This window comes from Cetorhinus maximus, chromosome 18 (genome assembly GCF_964194155.1).
Source record: "Cetorhinus maximus chromosome 18, sCetMax3.hap1.1, whole genome shotgun sequence".
In the NCBI taxonomy this organism is placed as follows: Eukaryota; Metazoa; Chordata; class Chondrichthyes; order Lamniformes; family Cetorhinidae; genus Cetorhinus; species Cetorhinus maximus.
In genome coordinates this window covers 46,014,163-46,039,571 of record NC_135896.1, presented here as the reverse complement: position 1 = coordinate 46,039,571, position 25,409 = coordinate 46,014,163, and the positions used below count along the sequence as shown (strand labels likewise).

The 25,409-nt window shown below is 38.4% G+C and overlaps 1 protein-coding gene across 2 annotated transcripts in view; it reads right to left on the bottom strand.

The window, feature by feature from the left end:
* Nucleotides 1-25,409, bottom strand: part of gpr137c (G protein-coupled receptor 137c) — a 34,748-nt gene that overhangs the window by 2,170 nt on the left and 7,169 nt on the right. The window contains exons 2-7 of one of the 2 annotated variants that reach the window (XM_078562600.1): nucleotides 15,279-15,328; nucleotides 14,642-14,870; nucleotides 13,839-13,988; nucleotides 13,145-13,270; nucleotides 10,172-10,299; nucleotides 772-2,041 (exon numbers count right to left, since the gene is read on the bottom strand). In XM_078562600.1, coding sequence (XP_078418726.1) covers nucleotides 1,840-2,041; nucleotides 10,172-10,299; nucleotides 13,145-13,270; nucleotides 13,839-13,988; nucleotides 14,642-14,870; nucleotides 15,279-15,328 — 885 coding nt within the window. In that variant the 3' untranslated portion in view covers nucleotides 772-1,839. Of the gene's footprint in view, nucleotides 1-771; nucleotides 2,042-10,171; nucleotides 10,300-13,144; nucleotides 13,271-13,838; nucleotides 13,989-14,641; nucleotides 14,871-15,278; nucleotides 15,329-25,409 lie in introns of those variants that run through there. The other variant, XM_078562601.1, reaches the window with a different exon arrangement.

The following is a 25,409-nucleotide window of genomic DNA, read 5'->3' as shown; positions in this document are numbered from 1 at the left end:
GTATAAAAAATGTTTTAACTAGAGGCTGGATGTGTGAATTGAATAAGGTTAACATGAGCAAAACATTTAGAAAGACAGTTGTAGATTGCAAAGCATACTGAAGGTTATTAGTTCCCTCTGTCTCTCCCCACCCTTCCAAATAACAAAATCTAGGTCTCAGTCTTTCTACTGCGACACTACAGAGCTTCAGATGACAGCAGTATTATTGGTAACAATATAAGTAACTGCACTTCTGCATTGGTACGATCCCAAACTCCTAAGTTCATTCTTAATGTACCAAATATACAAAAGGTCAAAACATTTTTTTGGCTGTTTTTAAGTAATCATTACCTACTATTAAAACTGGACAGCCAAATCCTAAACACTTATCCAATGCTACAAATATCAACTTTGTCAGATAAGATTAATTTTGTTTACATTGGAAATCATTTAATCTCATGAATTCGTACCACTTTAAAAGTTGGAAAGTTTTATGCAAAACTTCTACAAATGTCAAATACTATTTTTGCAACTAAAGAGTGTGCATATTTAGCACACCAAGTCCAGATTTAAAGACATTTTAGTAGAGACTTTTCTTATTTTCACTGAAGTATTCCATTAAGATCCTGAGTCATACATATAATGTTGTACATCTTACATCTCAATACTTAGATATAAAAATACAGCACATTCAAACAATTTAATAGGCAATAATTCACATTCATCTGCTGAAATTAATAGCTGTACTGCCTTCATGAACACACACAAAAGTGCAAAAAAAACCGTGCAAAATTTAGTGTTGAACCATAGGTTTAATCTGTGCCCTACAATTGTTGTGTAGTGTACTTAAATATCTGGCTGTTTCACGGAATGTTCAAGTGTGTACAAAAGAACATGCTGGTGTACACATATTACATGTTTAAATTACATTACAAATGAAATCCAATAATAATTTCACCCTTGTTTGAAGAAACCAGCCTCAAGAACTTAGAAACCCCAGATGACCAAAATATCATGTGGGTTAATGAGGTTTTTCTTCACTAAATTAAACATGCAAATCTACAATAGGTTAAGATAATACTATCAGCTTTAGGCTACAGTAGTATTGGCAATATTAATACATATACAGATGTTGTTATCTGATAAACAGAGCTTTAGCCCATATATAAGATTTCAAATGGCAAATAGTGAAACATTGCACTATACATTACATTCAAATGCTTTGTTGATCACTTTAAGCAAATTTCCAAGTTAGGCCTTAAATCTAGTAGATTGAGTTTTGGAAGCACAAAACTAATCTTGTCAATATTGTATTCCTTTTACCAAAAAGGTACAAGACCATGTGCAGATGTCTATTAGAATATCTGAAATTCATGCATCACAGCATTAATGTATTTAAAACAGCCATTCTATTTTTCAGTTAGCTAAAAAAGGCAGATTTGGATATTAACACTGCTTTCCATAAACCTATCACACATTAAAACAGGCTTTAGAATGATCAAGTTATGAAGAAAATATTTCCTTCTGCTCAGCCCAGGTAAATTGTATAAACATTCCCAAAATTTTGAATATTGATTATAAATTAAGATTCATTCTGGAATTTTGTTCCGATTGCAAGTGCAGGTAAAAGTGCAATATGCAGCCCCATTACTAGAGTCAAAACAAGCTGCAATGCTACAGGACATCTCTATCCTTTTATAGTCATTGATGCCATTCTGAAGATTACTTCATTAATCTCTTTTTCTTTCCATAGTGCCACAAATGAAATTCTTTCAATCATTCTTTCATAACGAGCCAAGGGGTCAGCCCATGAAAACTGTCATGTAAACATTTCCACAGAACTGAAACTGTAGATTCCCATTAGTTCTGTGGCGTTGAGTAATAGTTTTGTGGTGTTGAGTAATAGTTATGATGGTGGTTGTTTTGAATATTACCATAAGCGAAGAGAAGTGGTGCTGTAGCTGCTGGAGGTCCATTCAGCAAGTGAGACACTACATTGTAATTGCTATTCCTATGGATGGCTCCATACCAACCAGTGCCTTGTGGTGTTGTGGATAGGATGCTTTAAAAACAGTGGGAAAAAAGCAAAGGGGTTTTAATTTAATTAAAGGCAAACTTAATTTTAGCGGCTAACATTTTTATCTCTAGCTTCTGTCCTTCCCCAAATTACTCTGACAGGCAGACAGTTGACCTATTCCCAGGAACCTACCAGTGCTTTTGCAACATAAATACTCATTTTCCTTTGGGCTCTGCATGGGAAATTATCAACTTTTGAGCATGAGTCAGGTTAATGTCAGGGAATCTCGAGATGAAAATGCGCATGCCTGCAGTCTCCAGTCTTAAGGCTCAAGTGGTGATGGAGCACAACTGTTTGAAAATTGATGAGGCAAGAGAATGTTAACTCTATCAAGTTGTATGGCTCAACAACATTCAGTGAGAGTATTTCTGTCAGAAATCAATGCTAGGAAAATGAAGGATCCATGGCTTTCAAAACCAGTGGGATACAGGCACAGCGTGAAGATATTTAGGATAATAACAAGGGGTAACATTTTTGGGTGTTCTGAAACATGGTCAAGTTGGGAAAAAGGGGCAGGTAATTCAAATACAAATATGCCCCAATGCTCCAGTTCATGTCGTTGTTCTAAGTTTAAAAATGTGGATATTGAACGATACACTATGAAAGTTTCAGTTCTCCTAATTCACTCTCCTTTCTTGATGTTTTAATTCCTGCTGAGATATGGCATCACACTTTATTAATAGTCTTTTAGTATCTATATCAAATATCAACAGGCTTTAGTAGTGGATGGCATTTTAGCAAAGCCTGCTCCTGCCCACAGCTGATGCCCATCAGACTTCAGTAGGAGTTCTTGGATAGCAATCAGGAATAATTCTTCACTCTTCCTTGCCCAGGGTGTTTAAGATAATTGAAGCTCTTCAGTTATCACTTTTTTTGGGGGTAAAGAGGTTACTACATTTTCCCCATTTGAAACAGACATCTCAACCTATAAATGACAGCCAGTTGTGCTTCTCATGGCTAAGATCCTGGTACATCGATATATCTTTTAAACCACGTCTCCCACTCACCAGAGTGAGCACCACCAGGAGGAAAACGACAATGGGGCCAGTCAAAGATAACTTGGTGAAGTACATTAAAGGAGGACCTCCAAGAGTGGGACATCACTTGGGTTGGAGCAAAAACAATTGTGGTAGACAGGGCAGGTGGTGGAGTCTTGCTGCCCATAGCTCCTACAGTCCCATGTGGGACAAAGTCGAAGTGAATACATTTCAAGATGAGAATTATTTGGCACTTTTTTCCCCAACAATTTGTTCTAGATTCTTCAGCCCACTGTAGAATGTAAACCTCCAACTCTTTGTGAATGGAATGACAAATCCTTAATTTTCCTGGACAACATATACTAAATTTGGATTTGAAAGTAAATTTCTCTCTAAAGTCAAAATCTTCTCATTAGTAGCACTGACCACTTAACATCCATTTACAATTTTCTTAAAAATCTCTCAACTGAAAGGCAAACTTTTACAGACAGTAGCCCCCAAAATCCACTGATGTTCCAGTCATCTAATCTGTTGGATTTATTTCTTTTTAAAAGCAGTTTGGCTGGAATTAATGAACAGCCATAATACACAAATTAATTTGAAGCAGGCAACAATTATATACTGCTCCAAAAGTCATATAGGGGAGGTTTTCCACCTCGGTTCACATCTCTACAGCTTATTGTGCCTCTGACCTTCCACTCTTATGTCTTTGCTCCCCTCCCCACCTGGCATAAAAACTGTTACATCTCTAAAAATTCCCAGTTCTGATGAAGGGTGACCAACCCGAAAACGCTAAGGGCCATAACTTCCATGGAGCGGCAGTCGGATTGTCACTCCGCTCCTAGTTACTTACCCGGAAATGCAGCTGCATCTTTCTCGCCCAAGCTTCTGACTTGGGCCAGTTGAGAACCGTGTGATGCAGCGCGTTCCCAAGGTCTTGTATTGAGGGCAACTGAGTCGGAGGTAAGGAAGATACGCCCTTTTTTTTTTTATGGCACTAGCTGCCACAAAGCAGGTAGGTTTAAAGTCCAGCCACTTTGAGAAGCCAGGAAAAAAGTGTAGAAGGTAAGTGGGTCAGCATGATAGTAACCAGAAGTTAGAAGTGGTTTTAACTCTAATTTTTTCTGGGTAACTATTGCTGTGGTAAAAACTTCGTGAAAGGGTGGTGGAGGCAGGTTCGATCGAGGAATTCAAAAGGGAATTAGATTGCTACATGAAAAGAGAGAATGAGCAAGGTTACGGGGATAAGGCAGGGGAGTGGGACTAGGTGGAATGCTCTTTGAGAGTCAGTGCAGACTCGATGGGCTGAATGACCTCGTTCTACACTGTAAAGATACCGTAAATGACTGTTGATCATCTGGTATCTTCAACAGCAAGTGTTTCTGACAAAACTAGATATAGTCTCATCTTTTCCCATCATCCCCATGTCTTTGAGCTGCAAACACTGAGCAGTGAATGAGCAGGATCCTTGTCCATTTTCCTTTTCACTCTCCAGCTGAGTGCCCCTGAAGCCAAATAGCACAGCAGTTTGCTTTCTGCTTTTACGAGAAAAATACGAGCTGGAAATCTGAAATAAGAACTGAAAATGCTGGAAATACTTAACAGGTCTGGTAGCATCTCTGGAGAACACCAGATTTGGCATTTCTAATGAAAGGTCATTAACCTGAAACATTAAATTCTGTTCGTCTCTCCAAAGATGCTACCTGACGTTGAATATTTCTAGCATTTTCCACTTTTATTACAGATTTAACATGGTCATAACTTCTGAGCTCTTAGGGCATCGTAACTGGGGGGTACCCCCAAAGATGTGGCAGGGACCCCAACCCTCCCCCTCCCTTCCTGGGAAGTCCATGTAAGAAGTTAAAACTTTCATTGGGCAATTGCCTTGCAATAGGAACCATCCAAAACTCCAACTTAAATCTTTCACTTTGGATGGTTCACATCCTTCAAGTATGGCACCCAGGCCTGGACACGGTACTCCAGATGAAGCCTAACTAGTATCTTGTACAAGTTCAAGATGACCTCCTTAGTCTTATACTCAATGTCCCTATTAATAAAGCCTAAGATACTATATGCTTTATTAACTGCTCTCTCAACATGCCCTGCCATCTTCAATGACCTATGTACATATACATAGGTTTCAGAAAGCAAACGGTTGTGGAATGGTATCCAAGCATGAGTCATTGCCATTCGAAGAAATTGAAGAGGAAAATAGGAAAAAGCATATTGGGTGTACTTTTCTCTTCACCAAACAAGATAACCAGGGCTCACAAACCTCAACTGTATAGTATACAGGAATGAAAGCAATGTAAATTTGTGAACTCTAGACGAGTTATTTCACATCTTCTGTATACTGTTTTAATGAAATTTTATCTATAGATTTGGAATATAATTAGTTAATATTTTTACTTTCTAGAAATTTCTCCATCAGCTTCTTTGCTTCAGTAGAAATGTTCACAATCAAGGGTTTTGATTGAGTAAACAAAGAGAAACTGTTTCCAGTGGCAGAAGGGTCAGCAATCCTTCTATGAGGCCACATGTTTAAGGTAATTGAGTAGAAGAGCCAGGGGTGAGAGGCAGAGAATTTACTTTAAGGCAGCGAGTTCTGATGATCTGGAATGTACTGTCTGAAAGGGTGGCCAAAAAAAAACTTCCAAAAGGGAGTTGGATAAAAACTTGGAAGGTCAAAAAATTGCAGGGCTGTGGGGATAAGGCAGATAAATGGAACTAACTGGATGCTAAAGAGCCAGCACAGGTATAATGGAACACAACAGGTTAGAATTCAGCCTATGCGAAGCGACAAGAAAGGTGAACTGTTGTTTTTTTGGACTGAAGGTATACAGTGGGGTTGCCCAGTAGTCAATGTTTGGACCACTGCTTTTCAATGACCTAGACTTGTGTACAGGGCACAATTTCAAAATTTGCAGTTACAAAACTCGGAAGTATTGTAAATTGCGAGAGAGATAGGGATAAACTTCATGAAACATAGGATGATGGAATGGGCAGAAAGTGACATGAAATTTAATGCACAGAGTTTGGAAATGATGCATTTTGGTAGGTAGAAAAAGGGGAGAGGAGATATAAAATAAATGGTATAATTTTAACAGGATGCAAGAGCAGAGGGACCTGTGAGTGGCAGGGGCTTGATCTGTGCGCACAAATCATTGAAGGTGGTAGGGCAGGTTGAGAAAGCAGCTAATAAAGCATATGGGATCATGGGCATAATAAATAGGGATATAGAGTTCAAAAGCAAAATAGTTATGATGAACCTGTATAAATTCCTGGTTTGGCCTTGACCAGAGTATTGTGTCCAAGTCTGGGCACCCTTATTTGAAGGCATTAGAGGGTGCGTGAAAAGATTCAAAAGGATAGTTTCAGGGATGGGGAACTGTAGCTATGAGGATAAATTGGAGATGCTGGGGTTGTTCTTCTGGGAGGAGAAGGTTTAGACCATAAGAGGAAATTTGATAAAAGTGTTCAAATTAATGAGAGGCCTGAACAGAGTAGACAGGGAGAAACTACTTCCATTCACAGAAGGGGTGAGAACCACAGAACAGCGATTTAAGGCAATTGGTAAAAAGTAGCATCAGTGACATAAGGAAAACTATTTTTTTTCAAATGCAGCATAAGGTTAGAATGTGGAATAATCTGCCTGTGAGGAGGCATAATCAATAGAGACCTTCAAAAGAGAATTAGATAATTATTTGAAGCAAAAACATTTGCAGAGCTATTGAAAGGTAGAGGAATGGGATTAGGCAAGTTATTCTTGCAGAGGGCCAGCATGGACAAGACTGGCTGAATGGCCTCCTGTGTTGTAACCATTCTGTAATTCTGCCTGCACTTTTCAGCCTCAATTGAAAATCATGATTAATTCCACTGCAAATGGCTACTATTTCTATCTTTTTGCAGTTCATCTTCTGTCAGCATCAGAGCTAAACAGGTAACAGCAATGTCTACCTCAAAGGTAAGCATTGGTTTGGTGCATACATCATAACCCATGCAAACCAGAGATGGGACAAAACTAATTTGTGACACAAGGTGACAGTTTCTCCAGAATAGTCCAGATGCAACATGTTGTGGGTTTCCACACAAACAAGGATCTGCTAGATCACTCATCCTGACTTCTGTCAATGCAACAGAAGGATTCCAAATCAAACAAAATTTAATTTCTCAGGCAAAGCATAATAGACAACCCTTCCTTTGATTTTTCCAAGTAGCGTAATAGGAGTATTGTTAATTTGCTGTGGCACTGAACAGAAATGCAATGGTTCATGGAGAACGAGTCCAAATTGCAGTTGAGGAACAAGAAAAGAAATTTTGGGAACAAGAGATCACTACAAGGTCCCTCAACTTTGTCCCTTTTTCAGCTCAATTTACTTACCTTCTCGATGTGCAATTTGAGCAAGTACAGTGGCAAGTTTCTTCTGAATATCAATTTCCAATATAGCTCAGATCCAACCCAAATCATCCTTTAGAAAATACCCATAATAGTTAATTTACTGCACACCTGTTCTCTTTTTAACTATTGCAGGCACTACCTTTTAATTTTAGCTGGATTTGGTGCAATTGCCAATAGTCTGTTGGTTAGCAGATTGCTCCAGTAGAGTTGCAACACTAAAATATGGGACAATGAAATGGATTGCTTTTACAGCGAGTCCCCATTTTAACTTACCTCATTCAGTGTTGTCTTGCTTAGTGCTGCGGACATAATCAGGCTGGTATATGCATATGTCATGAAGAGATTAATGTCTATAATGTTATTAGAAAACATTTTTTTTTTTTAAATTGAGGTGTGTCTTAATTGGATTAAAGCCAGTTGGTCTAAAGGCTTTGATATATAGAAAGAAGTAGGTTTGAAATGGTAATTAGATAAACACGGGGAAGTTTAGAAACATAGGTGTCAAGGGAGCAATTTACATTTTTAAATAAAGCATTCAAAAGAATAGGTGAAATCTTGCACCTAGCTAGAAGATACCAAGCAATGTGTTTATTTTTTTTATAGCTAATAAAATTGGTGGAATCAAAGGATGTTATTGTTAGAAGTAGTAAAATTAAAAACCTTGTAATACAATGGAAAATTTACATTCAAAGGAAAAGATAAAGGAGATTGTGTGTAAAGTAGGGGCATTTTAAGATCCATCAAGTGCAAGAAGCCTCCAGCCTGTAAGCCTTAAGTCTGTCTGCAAGGACCCAGGGACTGAAAGAAACTCATTGTGAATGCAACTGTCCAGGGTGTGCTCTGCTTGGTGTCTCTTTAAATCTATGAGTTTTACTGTTGCCTTAACAGGGGCGTAACATTAATTAGGGGATTTTTGTATTTCTAGTAGTAATTTTGTAGACATGTGTGCGCCTACAATTTTCTTGTATTAATAAAGTGTTTAATTTAGTTTTATAAAAAACTTCAAGATTGGTGGTCTCATTACTACTGAATTCAAAGCCAAAATTTCAATTCTCAAAACATACAAATTACAAAATTGACAGCTGTTTCAAGTTTTCCTCTGGGATTTGAACAACTCAGCCTTTACCATTGGCTGTGTCATAATACTTAGGTGTCAGAACTTTCACTTTAGTGTCGTTTTTTGCAGGGACGGATGCAGCGTGAGTGATTAGATTGGAGAGGTCTCTCCCATTTGCCAAGACTCTCCTCCCACTCACTGCTACCCTCCCACTTGTAGCTCCACTCCCTTCCTTATATAAAAACAAAAATCTAAAAACTACTGCGGATGCTGGAAATCCAAAACAAAAACAGAATTACCTGGAAAAACTCAGCCGGTCTGGCAGCATCGGCGGAGAAGAAAAGAGTTGACGTTTCGAGTCCTCATGACCATTCAGCAGAACGGACTTCCTTGTTCATTTCCCCCCTGTTGCCACCCCTCTCGAGCCCTCACTCACAGTGGAGGTTTGGGAGAGTAAGCAGCAAGTGGGGGAGAAGTAGAAAGAGTAAAAATATTTTTATATTTATAAATTTATATTTTAAAAGCTATTTAATTTATGAGCATAGGAATTTAGGAACGTACAGTATTTGAACTTACAAGGTATAGTGTTTTAAATTAATTTTTGATGGAAAAGGTCATACAGAATGTATTGGCTGTAATCGGAAAAATCAGATTCACTTCAATGTGTTACTTAAAGTTGCACTTTTCAGAAATGCAGCTACAACTTTTAAGTGAGGATTTACTGTGGTTCCTTTGTGGGGTTTCTCTCCTATATGTCAAAACTCACCATCAGTGGCTTCATTTTTTTCCAGTTTTATTTTTATGGAATTTTACTGAAGATTTGACAGTAGCATCACATGATCAACTTGGTGATAACTGACAGATGCCCTCAGTTACAGCATCAAAGAGCTCCTGAAGCCATATCATAAGCAATATGAACTGTCTGGGAAAATATATATGTTTCAGCATTTACTTCACATTTAACTTTGTGGATTGATGTTTATTAATATTATACTTGTTGGTCAGGAACAATAAAAAGCAGAAGTTTAAAATTTTAAGCACAGAGTCCTGCCAAGTTGTTTATAAAATTTTTTGTTGCTGTAAAGAGTCAAGCTCAACATAAGATGATAGTTTAGGAATTGTCTTAAAAGTTCAGAGCTGAGACCTATTTAGGTTCTTTGTGATTTGAGTTATTTTGCCAAGTAATACATAGAGAAAGCATCCCTATGCTGCCTCAAACTAACTTTTGAACGAGAATTATCAAAGCAACATAATACATCCCAAAGTAAAAAAGGCATCACCTCCTCAAACCAGTTTACAATTTGGTCCTTAAAAATGACATGTTAGAAGCTAGTTCCATCAGTCTCTAGCCAGACTTGTCTAGTGCATGATAAAAATCAATAAGTCTTCCCCAGGATGATAATCTCCAAAATAGAGCCAAGGAAGATATACAGCAATACAGTGATAATTCTGAGGCCACATGGCTCCAAGGTGGTACTGCTAAAGAGTATTTCCTTTTTTTAAGCTTCTTCTCCCACAATAAATTATTTGAGAGAGAATGTTGTTAGCTATGAAATACTTTGCCAAAGATCACAATTGACAATACCTCATCAAGAAGTCTCCTTTAAAAGGCTACTACTTTCATCAGTGTCATATGGTTAAGAATCTGGAGAGCTCCATCTCTGGAAAGCAACTTCACCCACCTTCCCCTCTCTCCTCTCGAGCCGCTGCTTCTACTCAAATCATCATCATCACTATCATACCGTCTTGGGTTATCAAAAAAGTAAGCCCTGGAACTGAAACTGTGACTGTTGATCATTCCACCTGATCCCTGTAAAAGATTTTCATAAATCAAGATTACAACAGAATTAATTGTACTCAAGTCAATTAAATTTTGCATGAAAAGGACTGAACACCCATAAAAAATTGCAGAGACTCAGGTCAGGTTTTATAGTGAGCACCAACTGAAAACTATACTCAAAACTGTAGCGTGAGCATTGAACAAGTATTTCTTTATATTGTATGAGTGACTGGACTTCAAAAATAGTCAAACTTTAAAAAGCATGCTATTCTAATTACATTAAACAGTCTGATTTAATTTTGTTTTAAGATAATAACACTGCAAATAAAACTTGCTACTAAACTGCTAAAAATGCATTTCAGCAATAAAGACTCAAATTAGCTTAATTCATAAGTTGAATAATAGTAAAGCAGCATGATTAATGAAGGCTGCCACCAGAATGCAAATTAAGAATGATTTTTTAAAAATTGCATTAATCCATAATGGCTACATTTTAGGGTACACAGCTTTAAAAAGATCTTATATATTAGCACCTAAGATGCTTGCTTTTTCATTGGTCGTTATCCTGTGAATGAAATATATTGTACTACAAGTGAACAAGTGTGTTGGTTTGGTCTATGACTAGCAACAAATGAGGTTATTTTAAAGTAGAATTTACAAGTTACTTGTCCAATATGTTCTTAAATGGTTACCAAAAATAGTATTGGGGACTTCAGAGGCAAAACTGCAGATGTATTTGCAATCAACCCAAGACATTGTATTTCAAATTGCTCAAAAATAACCTACGTATACACAACTTTTTTTGTCACATAGTATGTACACATGAACATAGTAACAAAAGTTAGAGGTTTCTAAATTTTGTCCATAGGCAATATTCACCAAATTCCTGGAATATGAGGATCAGTTTTGGAGCCAAAGAATGCTGGGCAGATGGGATGATCATTATCTAAACCTAAGATACCCATGGCCTTGTAAAATGATAGTTGGGCAGTAGGAAAGGATTTAAACTAATTAGAATCTGGAGTGAGAAAATTCACACCAAGTCTTGCACGTAGTGTTATATAATTGAACTGGACTTTAGATTTGAGAGTCACAAAGTTTTTAAATTTAAGTAAGGTAAACTTCAAAGTGATGATAAATATTTTGGCCACATTAAATTCAGCTAAACTGCTAGTGAGCAAACCTACAGTGGGAAATATTCAAAGCAATTTTTGGTACAATACAAAACCAGTACATGCCCCTAAAAGACACTTGCATAGTTAGAAATCATGAGTTAAGTGTCAGTATCAAGCTTAAAAACTTACAAAAATGTAGACTGAGCAAGATAAAGCAACAAAGAAAATAATGAGGTAAAAAGAGCCAATTAAATAAAACTTAAAAGGAATATCAAAATATAAAGCACTAAATGCATGAGATAAGCCATGATCATATTAAATGGCAGAGCAAGCTTGAAGCCCCAAATGACCTACTCCTGCTCCTAATTTCTATGTTTCCAAGTTTTCTATGTAAAAGAGAACATGGGAAAATTGAAGATAGATGCAAACAAGGCTATAATGCATAATGAGGAAAAAGCAAATTGTTAAATGAACACTTTGTATTTGTTTGCACAATGGTGGAAGAGGACAAAGAATCCACAGTGTAAGGGAATGTAAAAATAGTCAAGGGAAAGAACATAGTGGATTTAAATGTGAAAAAATTTGTAATGGTGAAAATAATTGGACTTTAAGTATGGGAAATTTGTTTATTTTATGGTTTCTCAGCTAGGGTATTAACATAAATAGGTTAGGTGACTGCAAGTCCACTAATCACAATTTTACGAAGTTCTCATTTGGGAATTGTGCCTTTATATTAGAAAATTCAAGAATTTGTATTTTGGATTGGAAAATTCCAAATGCCACACTATTATTCTAGGGAGGGAGAAACCAGTATTCAAACACCTGTCAGCTTACCATCAGTCGAAGGAAATTTACTTGGATTGATCATTAAGGAAAGCATGACTGAGCAGTTAAACAAGTATCAGTTGATCAAAAAAAGCCTGCATGGATCAGTGAAGAGACTAGTAAGTACTGAGTCAACTGGAGCTTTCTAGATGGAGGTTGATATATTCCTGTTGGGGGAAGGACATCAAAGAACATGGAACTACAGTGCTTAAACGGAGTTGAGGCACAAAGCAGCTACAATCCACTTGAATAGCAGAACAGGCTTGAGGAGCTAAATGGCATATTTCTGTTTCTATGTTCCTGTTCCTAATACATCCTTCAGCAGAACAAAGGAGATTAAATATTTTTGGCATTACACATGAAAGCACTTTTAAAAAAGAAACTTAATATTTGTGACATGTGGCAGGTCAGAAGGAGGTCTTGTGACACAATGGGTAGGGTCCCTGCCTCTGAGCCAGAAGCTCCAGGTTCAAGTCCCAACCCTGGACTTGATGGCTAAGGAGGATGCATTCATAACAAGGACAAACAAGTGGAGTGTCAACTTGTAAATCCTTCCAACATTCACAATGGCAGGCGGTAAGAGCAGGAAAGATTCCTGGTCAGCCATGTGATGGAAAGAAATTGGAGTCTCTGCCATCACTATCCATAGCTCCAGGCTACAACATGCAAGCTTTTTTGGGGGGGGCGGGGGGCGGTGGAAAGAAAGAGGAGACGTGGTGATTGAATCAGTTGGCTGGATGGCAGGTGTGGATCAGATTAGTGGCAACAGCATGGGGTTTCATCCCTGTTCTGGCTGCAGTGGATTCAGGACCTGCCTCCTTGCCCTACCCATGGTGGAGGTCATGGTCATGTGTGTCTTCGGGCAGAGAAGAGGATGAGAGGATGAGGAGTCAATGAAAAACTTTTGTTAGCATATATAAACTGGTATTTCTTACCAGATTTTGATTTGGTCGCTGCACCCTGAAAAAAAATACCACCAAACTTGTAGGCAACAGTTCCCAAAGAAAAAGAATGATTCCAAATGCCACATAAGCTTGGTCACTGACTTTTTCAACATCTGCCTGAAAAGCAAACATTAACGCAGCTTAATGCAATTGTAAACCAATTGAAATGGAACATATTTATGAGAAAAACAACCAGGCTGATTAAAAACATCAACTGACATGATGTTAGAACTGGTAAGACAGAAGACTATATTACAATAAGTAGCACATTCCAGTAAATTTAAGTTAAAAAACTTGAATCTGAAATTTGACCATACGCATTCAAGTAGCTTGGAAATAGCTTGTACAGTGTACCACACTGTTGAAAACACTGCACTGTTTCGATGCATTTAACCCCAATTCAGCAAATCTTGCATTGTAACTTGTTTTGTTTATTTGCCAAATGGTACATTAGCTGTTACTAATGGCTTGGATAGAATGCTTAATGTTTGATAAGTACGTTAAGTACAGTATACTTCTAATGAACTCTTAAAATCTTAAATTTCAGTTATTCATCACTGAAAATTCAAAATATCAAGTGATGTCACTGCTTATGCAGAATGTGCCATAAAACTGTACCGCTATGCCTCTTTTCAAATGAAAATACTAGTAATGCTGAAAAATGTTTTCATATACATACAGTTACCTGATCAGACACATTGTACCAGCCATAGTTGAATGAACTGGGCCTATCTTCTGGAGCCATGAAAACCACCACCAGGTTATAGGAAGCCCTTGATATATAAAGCAGGATCACTGCAGCACCCACTAGAGTGGCCTGACAAACAGAAGTTCCCTGAAAAGGAAGATACAAATTATGCTCTCTATGGATTAAAATAAAATTGTATCCAGAGTAATAAGCCAAATGCTGTAGCCACAGTATGATTTCTGTTAAGGTAAAACAATACTGGGACTTGACACTTTGAACACTATGGTACAATTTTAAACACCAAAAGGAATACTCAGTTTATTGCAATAATTAGGATACAGAGTGACAAAGTTCACTTGTGATCTGGAACCATGCCCTTGACTCATGGGATGGTAGTTCCATCTGCTCATTCTATGGGTTCAATATTAAATGGCTTTGGTGAAAGAAATTGCATTAAGCCTTAACTTGAAATACACAACTGAAATAATTGCAAACTGGATTCAAAGTTTCTGCTACCTTATTGATCCTGAGAGTATGAGTGTGTCACTAAAACAGCATAAACTACAAACTAAAGCTGAAAGATACAATAACGCAACCAGAATGATTGGCATTTTCCATGTAAAAACCTGTTTTTTTTTAATTTAAAAAAATTAAAAGTTTTTAATGACTCACTTAAGGCAGACTGACAATGTTAAACGCTAGTAAGGAATAATTTACTCTCAAAACTTAATAGATCCAGACTCTTCATTTACATTTTAAACCCAAGTGTGCACAGTCGAGGAAAGCAATCTGACTTTTACCTTTGACTCAAGATATACATTCGCAGATGACATTTTTGCAATTTTGAAGATGCATACTGCTAATGAAATGGCACAAAGCACAAAGAGACTGTCATTGATGAGTACTCGAGCAAACACAGTCCATTTCAACTGGCTTTCTGGTACATTTCCTTGGACAAGCACTGCACACGTGAAGTTCACCACCAGAAACAGAATGCTAGCAAATAAGAATGCTAGCCGTAATGGAATCCTGAAAACATTAAAGGAAAAGTAGTTAGAGGATGCTTATTGTATTTACATTTGTAGTTTGAGTGAGATCCAAGAAACAGTGTGTTAGTTACAAGTTGCTTCATGCAGATTCTATTTCAGAAACTTGCTTCAGTAAGGTCACAAGGGTGTATAATGAATATAAAGTTTTTTTGTTAGTTACCACCCACTTATAAATCATCATTGGAAATATTAGGGCAGATTGCTTTGATATGCAGCTAAAATAAACCCAGCAAAAATTCTAAGTGTTTATTCACCTAAAATTGTAACTAAATTAAGATTTTAAGTAATTAAGCTTTTCCCCGAATATGACAAAAGTGCTCTTCAAAAATGCGCTTGTTTTTTTTTTGCTGGTGATAGCTAAAACCAAGATTGTGTGTATGGTACTCACTTGTATTTGTTAAGTTCAGGAGAATATTTAGCTTTGGCCTTAAAAATAACCTGCAAAGACATATATTATTATATTGAAAGAAAAACAAAGCCATCAAATGCAAATAGTTAGGAATTACATAAACAAACACTTCACACACAAAAAAAAACCAGACGATGCACTAGTTAACACTCCTAAAAACTTATTTAATACCTTTGACATCAAGAGTTTAGGAGGTGTGGCCAAACTAGACAATGTCTTCTATAATGAAGAAGATCTGAGATGTGAAGCAGGGTCAAACAAGGCATGGGGAATAGGCTGAACAAACTGTTGGGAGAGTAGGGAATACAGTTGGAAACATTAGCAAGATAATGGAAATTATACCATGGATTGAAACAATAGCCTCGACCCTCCCAGTGTTGGAGCTGGAGGAAGATTTAGACTGGAAGGCGATAAGCAGTTGAGAAAGAAGAAAGATACAGCCAGAAACTGATTTGGTTTCTGCAGATGGTATTATCACCATGTAGGTGAGGAATAGGAAGAAATAATACAATCATTAGGGGAATCCCAGACTGAAGATGGAGAGTGTAATCATTGCTGGAAATGCTCCGGTCACATTAGGTAGGTAGGAATGGAACCACAGAGGAGGATCGCATGGTTGACCATGCTGAACCCTGCAGAGATCATGAAGCACAAGGAGCGATAAGCTGTAGATGGGAATTTCAGTTCATTCATTATGATCTGGGGTAAAACCAATTAGTTGTCTTCAGCCAAATTGCAAACATTTGGCGTTGTTTAAATGCAGCAATCACACTGAAGCAAGTTAAATATGGGATGATCATTGGTGAGGTTGTAAGGGTTAAGAGTGACTTTCTATAATTGTAACTTCTGAAGTGGAGACAGAGGGTGCTTGAGGAGAGGGAAGATGAGCTTGGATAGGACAGGGCAAGATGGGGATTCAGGGCTAGAGAGTCTGGGGAACTGGGGTCTGTGGGGGGGAGGGGAGAGCACAGACCTGATCTTGCTGATGAAGAAGCTCCTGAGCTCTGACACTTCAACATGGGATGATGTTGGAGAGGTCAATTAGTTACCTTGGGTTATCCTTGCTCTCCAGATAATTCTGGAACGGAGGAGTTTTGGCTGGAGACTAATGTACACTCTAACATCAGGGGCATTGGTTATAGTGGATAATTGAATTAAGAATGTCAGGTATTGCTCAGTTGGTAGCACACTCACCTCTGGGTTTAAGTCCCACTCCAGAGATATCAGAACAAAAATCAGAACAGAATGCTGCACTGTCGGAAGTGCCATCTTTCAGATGAGACATTAAACAGAGGTCCTGTCAGCCCTCTCAGGTGATCGTAAAAGATGGCAGGACGCTATTTCAATAGGGAGCCTGGGGAATTGACTCTGATGTCCTGGCCAAATTTATCCCTCAACCAACATCACAGAAAAAGTATCTAGTCACTATTACGCTGCTATCAATGGGAGCTTGCTATGTGCATATTGGTTGCTACACTTCCTACATTACAACTGTAACGACACTTCACAAGTATTTCACTGACTATAGAGCGCTTCGAGACATCTGGTGGTCTTGAAACACACTATATAAACACAAGTCTTTCTTGAATGAAGGAATCAAAATGTGTTTTTAAAGTGTTAGTGCTATTTTCAGGTTCAAATTATGTGATCCAGTCTACATTTTCATGGAAATTGCATATCAGCAGCTTATATTTTTATCATAGTTACTTATGTATATAAACAATAAGAATTAAAGATAGCAAAACTGAAAACTGGTGGCGTTAGGATGTTGTGGGTACAACAAATGCAGCTAAACCCAGGGGATGAAAACAATTTAATATTCAAAAAGTATAGCTTTCAGAAATAACCGAACAGCATAAAAGACAGATCAACAAAACTGATTCTGTAGTAGAGGGTAAGCAATAAAATAAACTACCCTGTTTAGACAGCATCCAAGTTTTGATCAAGATATGCTACAGATTTTCAGATCAATGCAAGGAAGTTAACTTACTCTACAAAGAGAAATGGTAGAAGAGAACAGGAAAGCTATTCTAATGAAAGACTTCAAATCAACCAAGTACAAACTGAAAAAAACCAAGTGGTTTAGAGTAAGAGTTAGTAAATGTATTACATGACTGCTTCATGAACCAAGGCAGCAAGGAAGCTCATCTTTACCTCACATTATTAGTAACTGAGACAGGATACAGAAATAGAAGTCTCTGGGTTTGGCAAGGAGAGAATGATCAAATTCCACATGATATGGGATTCAGATATACATAAGACCAGAAGTCAAATATAGAGCTTTTAAAAAAGGCTAAATTCAAAAGAAATTAGGAATCTAAAGCAAACATACTGGCAAGTTGGGGCATGGTGGGCACAGATGGATTAACATTTTTGTTAAGTAGAACAATGTTGAATATACAAGGTAAATTCCTAAAACAAAAGCTTGGACTAAAGAAACGTAACCCTAATTAGATTAACAAATGTGAAATTCAAAGGGAAACCAACCTCTACAAACACCTTGGGGAGAAAAGGGAAAGAGGACCACCAGGCTGAAAATGCAGAAACATGCTAAAAAAAAGATAATCAAGGTTTCAAAGAGATTTAGAGGCAGAAGTACAACATCTACTAATTTTAGTTTTTAAAATCAGAACTACACAGCTGGAGGCCAGCCAGTGAAAAGTTAAACACCATAAAAAAAGCCTGACATGGAGGAATTGTAAATACTTCATTCAATAGTTCATGAGAAGAAAATTTGCACTCCCTATAAATCAAAAATTGTGTTATGAATGAGTCTGGGAAAAGCTAAAGAGGACTTCAAAAACAAATAAATCTTCAGGAACTCAGTATTTGCATTTCTTGTCTACAAGAACTTGCATCTAAATAGTGCCTTTAGTGTAGAAACACAATTCAGGGTACTTAACAAAACTTGAAGTTACACAAAAATGTGATATCGAGCCACAGGAATAGATATCAGGAGGACTCAAAGATTGATCAAAGGAAGTGAGCTATAAGGAGAGTTCTAAAGTAAGAGATGGAGAGGCTGATGCGATTAGGGAGGAAGTTCTTACTGTAGGCTTAGGCAGCTCAGGTGGCAGAGCTATCAATGGTTGGGTGAAGGAGTAAGGGAAAACATGAGACGGAGGAAGAGAGTTTTGGTGTAGAGTGGAGAGGACGTGACCTCAGTAATTAGAGCCAGAAAAGGCTAGAGATAAGGAGGAAGGCCATGGAGGAGTTTAAACACAGGATGAACATATAAAATGACCCTTTAGCAGTATAACAAAGAAAGGAGTGCTTAATGCATAGAACTTGGTAAGATACAAGATACATGCAGCAGTGTCTTGGATGAGCTGAAGTTTAGACCACAGAATAGGAGACTTGTCAGCAGGATTTTGCCATAGTTGAGCCTGAGGGTAACAAAGCCATGGGTGACAGTTGCAGCAGCTGATGAACTGAGGCAGGTATGGAAGCAGTGGCTTCTGTGATGCAAGATATGGGATTAGAAGGTCAGCTCAAGGCCAACTAGGATGCAGAGGTACTGAAGTCAGGTGCAGCACAAGACAATGGCTGGGGAAGGGGATGGAATCAATAATAAGAGTACAGACTTTAAGATTGGGAGCCAGAGTCAATGGTTGTGGTCTTCCCAATATTTAGAGGAAATTGCTTTTAAAGAAGGAGGGGGAGAGGACTTTAAGGAGGAAATTTCACTTGCTGCTGAGGCAGCTGGAGGCAGAGTCAAAAATGGGTGTACCTACACCACGTGGACTGGAGCAGTTCAAAAAGGCAGTGCACCACCACCCTCTCAAGGGCAATAAAAAATGCTGACCTAGCCAATGATACCCACATCCTGAGAAATAAAGGTGGGGGGCTTGGGGGAACAGAGTAAATAAGACTGGATAGGTTACAGAAATGGTGGGGGTGTGTGGGGCGAAGCATGGAGGGAGACTGGATATCAGACAAACAGTTCGACAGGACAGAGGCAATTAAAGGGTGGAGATGAAGATCTGGTTCGCTTAGCATACATATGAAACTTGACTTTATGTTTGTGGATGACGTTGCTGAGAGGCAGCATGTTAGATAAGGAAGGGAAGCGGGCCAGAATTGGCTTGTTGATGCACTCACTTCAGATATAAACTAAGTAGCTGTAAGAGAAGCCATTGCTGGAGATGATCTGGCTTGATAACCGAGGTCAGACCCACCGAGGACAAGAAAGATGCACTGGAGAATAATGTTGCAGTCAACTGAATGAATGAAAGATTTCAGAGGTCCAGGAGAAATAATGTGCTATGACCATAATCACAATGTCATTTGTAACTTTGAATCTCTCCCATCAGACTTGAATCAAAGGAAATTGTGGGAACCTATTCAAGAACTTTGAAAACATTGGTTGAAGACAGCATAGCAGCTTGCAAGGGCTAAAGGTTTTTAAGGGTCAGGGGGCAGCTGTTTGAGAAGGGAGCCAGTGTCTGCTGTTTTAAAAGGAATGGGGCATTGTACCTGGAGGAAAAGGAACTACTTACAGTGTCAGTTAAAATGTGAGCCAGGGAACTTGGGTGGTCAACAGGCTAGCTGATGTGAGGGCAAGGGAGCAAGGAGGGAATTCCATAGGGAAATGAGATATAATCCACTTTTGATCTGAGGAAAACTAATTGGAGTATTTTTTTCATGGCAAAAGACAAGGAGCTGTGGAGGACCAAAGGGATTTTAGGTGTTCATTTATGCTAAAAGCTAGTGACAGGCACAGTTACAAAAAAGTAATGAAAAGGCTAAGGCAATTTTGATTCCAGCTGACAATGGGGTTGGAATTCAAAGACAGTGATTAGTTGCAGACCAATGTCCAGACCCCATTTGGGAGTACTGCAATCAGTTTTGGGCAACAAACCAAAGGAAAAATATATTGGCCTTCAACAGAAACATGATGATTCACCAGAATGATACGTTGAGGACAGCTTGCAAAAACTTGGCTTAATATTCCCTTGAGTTTAGAAAGTTTAGGGGCTGCTCTAATTGAGGTATTTCAAATGATAAAGGGATTCATTAGGGTGAATATAGAAATTAGTTCCTCTGGCATGGGATTTCAGACAAGAGTGCATCATCTTAAAACTAGAGATGGGAGCGAACCCAGGGGAGAAAAAAAAAATAGGACAAGGGATAGAAGAAATCTGCAACTTACCCCCCAGAAGGTTGCGGATTCTAGGTCAGTTGAAATTTTCAAGACTGAGATCAATAAGCTTTTGTTCGGCAACAGAAACAGGGAATATGGAACAAAGGCACACATAAATGGAGAAGAGAGATAAATCAGTCATGATCCAATGAATGTTTAAGCTGGCTGTTCCCAAGGATAAAGATAAGCTTAGAGAGAATGTGGGGTGGGGGGGGGGGGAGAAGAGAGAAAGGAGGAGCAGGCAAAGGTTTGAGGCAAGAAGCTGAACAAATTGTCTGAGTCTTAGTTAAGACCATAAGACATAGGAGCAGAAGTAGGCTATTCAGCATTGAGTCTGCTCTGCCATTCAATGAGATCATGGCTGATCTAATACTCAACTCTACTTTCCTGTCTTTTCCCCATAACCCTGGACTCGCTTACTGATTAAAAATCTACCTCAGCCTTGAATATACTTAATGACCCAGCCTCTGCAGTATAGAATCCCACAGATTGACTACCCTCAGAAGAAATTCCTCCTCATCTCAGTTTTAAATGGGCGCCCCCTGACTAAGATTATGCCCTCTGGTCCTCGACTCTCCCATAAGGAGAAACAACCTCTCAGCATCTACCCTGTCAAGCCCCCTAAGAATCTTATGTTTCAATAAGGTCGCCTCTCATTCTTCTAAACTCCAATGAGTACAGGCCCAACCTACTCAACCTCTCCTCATAAGAAAATCCCTCCATCCCCAAGATCAACCTAGTGAACCTTCTCTGGACTGCCTCCAATGCCAGTATATCTTCCCTTAGATAAGGGGACCAAAATTGTTCACAGTATTCTAGGTGTGGTCTAACTAGCGCATTGTATAGTTTTAGCAAGATTTCCATATTTTTTATACTCCATTCCCTTTGAAATAAATGCCAATATTCCATTTGCCTTACCTATTACATGCTGAACTTGTATGTTAGTTTTTTTGGGATTCATGCACAAGGACAGCCAAATCCCTCTGCGCTGCAGTCTTTCTCCATTTAAATAATATTCAGCTCCTCTATTCTTCCTGCCAAGTGCATAACTTCACATTTTCCCACATTATATTCCATCTACCACGTTTTTGCCCACTCACTTAACCTCTCTATATCCCTCTGTTGACTCCTTGTTTCATCCTTACCATTTGCCTTCCCACCTATTTTTGTGTCATGTGCAAACTTGCCATTAGTACATTCACTTCCCTCATCTAAGTCATTAATATATACTGTAAATAATTGAGGCCCCAGCGCTGAACCCTGTGGCACTCCACTAGTTACAGGTTGCCATCCTGAAAATGCCCCCCTCATCCCAACTGCGTCTTCTATTAGTTAGCCAATCCTTTATCCATGTTAATATACTACCCCCAACACCATGGGCTCTTAAGTAGCTTTATGTGCGGTACCTTATCGAACACTTTTTGGAAATCCAAATATATTACATCTACTGGTTCCCCTTTATCTATCCTACTTGTTACCTCCTCAAAGAATTCTCAAATTTGTCAGGCATGATTTCCCATTCACGAAGCTATGCTGACTGCTTGATTAGATTATTTATTTCTAAATGCTCTGCTATTAGATCTTTAATAATAGACTCCAACATTTTCCCAATTACAGATGTTAAGCCAACTGGCCTATAGTTAGCTGTTTTTGTTCTCCAATCCTCTGGGACTTTTCCAGAATCTAAAGATTCTTGGAAGATTACTACCAGTGCATCCACTATCCCTGCAGCTACTTCCTTTAATATCCTAGGATGCAATCCATCAGGTCCAGGTGACTTATTGGCCTTTAGCCCCATTAGTTTCCCTAGTACTTTTTCTCCAGTGATAGTCGTATTTATTTCCTCCCCTCCTTTTGCCCCTTGATTAGTTAGTATTTTTGGAATGCTATTAGTATCTACCATGAAGACTGATGCAAAGTATTTATTCAATTCCACTGCCACTTCCTGGTTCCCCATTATTTTCCCAGCCTCATTCTTTAAGGGGCCTATGTTCATTTTGGCCTCTACCTTTAAATATATAAAGAAGCTCTTACTGTCTGTTTTATATTACTTGCCAGTTTACTCAAGTTTATTTTCTTGGTAATTTTTTGTTATTAAAATTTCCCAATCTTCTGGCTAACACTAATCTTTGCCACATTGTATGTTTTTTCTTTCAATTTGATACTGTTTTTAATTTCCTTGGTTAACCATGGTTGTTTTATCCACTTCCTTGAATCCTTCTTCCTCATGGGGATCTCTGTTGAGAGCCATGAACTATTTTTCTTATACGTTTGCCATTGTTCATCAACCATCTTTTCTGCTAAACTGTTTTCCCAGTCCACTCTGCTCTCATTCCATTGTAATTACCCTTATTTAAGTTTCGCACAGTTGTTTCCAACCCAGGTTTCTCACTGTCAAATGGAACGCTAAATCCTACCATATTATGGTCACTGTTTCCTGGGGGGGTCCTTTAATTAAACCTGCCTCATTGCACATTACCAGATCCAAAATAGCCTGATCCCTGGTTGGATTCACAACATATTGTTCTAAGAAACTGTTCCAGATACTTTATGAATTCTTGTTCGTGTCTACCTCTGCCAATTTGATTTTCCCAATCTACATGAAGATTAAAGTCACCCATGTTGAATGTACTGCCTTTTTTACATGCATTCATTATCTCCTGATTTATTCTTTGTCCGACTGTATAGCTGTCAGGGCGCCTATAGACTACTCCCACCAGTGTTTTCTTCCCCTTGTTATTTCTTACCTCCACCCACATGGATTCTGCATCTTCCGATCCAACGTCCTTTCTTGCTATCGTACTTATTCCATCTCATACTAACAAAGCTACCCCACCACCCTTTCCTTCCTTCCTGTCTTTTCGAAAAGTCACATATTTAGTTCTCAACTTTGATCTCCTTGTAACCACGTCTCCGTAATGACTATAAGATCGTACCCACTAACCTCTTTGTAACATTAATTCATTTATTTTGTTCCGAATACGATGTGCATTTAAAGTAAAGGGTCATTAATTTTGCCCTTTTACCATTTTTTCCCCCCTTTGACCCTATTTGCTGCTTTTTTTTAATGCTTGCACACTGTCCCTGTCACACTCTGGGTATCATTAACTAAATAGCTGCCCTGCAAGGCTGCCATATCCTTTTGCTTTGTAAGCCTACATATCCCCTTTCCAGAACCCTTCCCCACTCTATTTAAGCTCTCCATACTTATCAGCAATAAGGGTGGGAGGGTCATTAAAAAAGGGGGTTTTAAGGGCATGGTTAGTTGTGTAGATTATTTTCAAACTCCAGATGATCTTAGAATATTAGAGTTTTGGCAGAACAAGGCTCAATAGTGCTTAAAGTAGTCTAGCCAGATCTGGTGATAATTGAATATGAGGCCATTTGGCCCATTACACCCATGCCAGATTTTGTAAGAACCAAATTAATTGTGTTCCCCTGCACTTTCCCCATAGTCCTACAATTTTTTCTCCTTCAAATATTTATCCAATTCCTTTTTAAAAAAGTTATCGAATCTGCTTCCACAGCAACTATGGCATTAAAAAAAATCTTAAGGTTATTTATTATTTTTTCTTCTTGCTGGAATGATTCCAATTGGGACAACCACTCTGAGGATGAGAAAACATGCACACTTCACATACGAACACTTTTGATCAAGGGCAGTAAGAAAACACATTCTGTCTGGGGCACAGTAAAAAAGTGATCAGATTATTGTAAGAATCCAAATGATTCACAAATGTTCTTTGGTTAAGGACTGGCCTATGTGTGACTCTAGACCCACACCAACATGGTTGAATATTAATTGTGCTCTGAAGTGGTCTAGCAAGCCATTCAGTTGTATCAAATTTGCATCAGTGTTTCAAGGAGAAGAGGGAATAGGTTGAGGTGAGGTTTGGCAACAGAGCCTTATTTCCTAGAGTTTGCTTTTGTCACACTACCGCATCAATTTTTTTCCATTACAAATTCCCAAGGCACAACATATTATGGAACTGGCTCTTAACTTGTCACACTGTAATTGTACCATCATGCCTGTGGCAGTGCTGTAATGCATTGTTTCTCTCAGTTCTTCAGCCTATCCTACAAAGGTGATTCTATGCTCCAGCTGAACCTGTTCTGCTTTCCAAGTCGTCGTATGTTTTGAGGTTTAAATATAAACAAAGTATTATAGGAAAATAGATTGAAAAATGATGAAGTGAGGATTGAATGATGTCTGCACTTGGAGGTGAATTAGCAATTTACAAGTAGAAGCCAATCTATTGAAATGACCTTCAATTAGTCTCAAGTTGACCTCAGAAGGTTTGTTAAAAGATTTTACAGCTCCTGTTACCATAGAAAGTAGTAGCCATAAAAGGAGGGGCAATAAAACACTGCTTCACTGTCACATTTGAAAATTGCAACCATGCTTCAGGCTCCATTAATGTCACAGATCAACTAATACATTAAACATATTTGGTTGACACAGATATTGTAAAAGAAAAACCTGAAACATTCAAATCTGCTACTTAACCCTACATAGGACTTCTGATCTTTTTAGTGGCTATTGATCTCGATCTTGGCTAGAGGGTGGAAAAAACTCTGGAGCTCTTGGTAAATACGTAGTGATAACTGATTAAACTTTAAATGTTTCTGGCGAGGGCAGGATCGGGTTCAATTATGTTACCCTCCACAAATAAATAGCTTGTCAAAAGTTATCATTTAGCTCACATACCAGTCATTGGGTAAGAGGCAGAATACAGACACTGATGGAACAGTATTTTACTACCCAAGACAAGAACATTGAAGACCTTGGGGGGGGGGGGGGGGGTGGTGGAGAGAGGGAGAAGAGATAAAGGGTCTACTCCACATTGTCTCTATGAGGCAGGAATTGGATGATTCAAGAGGGAGTGAAAAACTCATATGAACCTCAATTCCATCACTCTCAGCATAGTTGGATTTATAAAAACCTTTTTATTTGTAATCTAGGATTT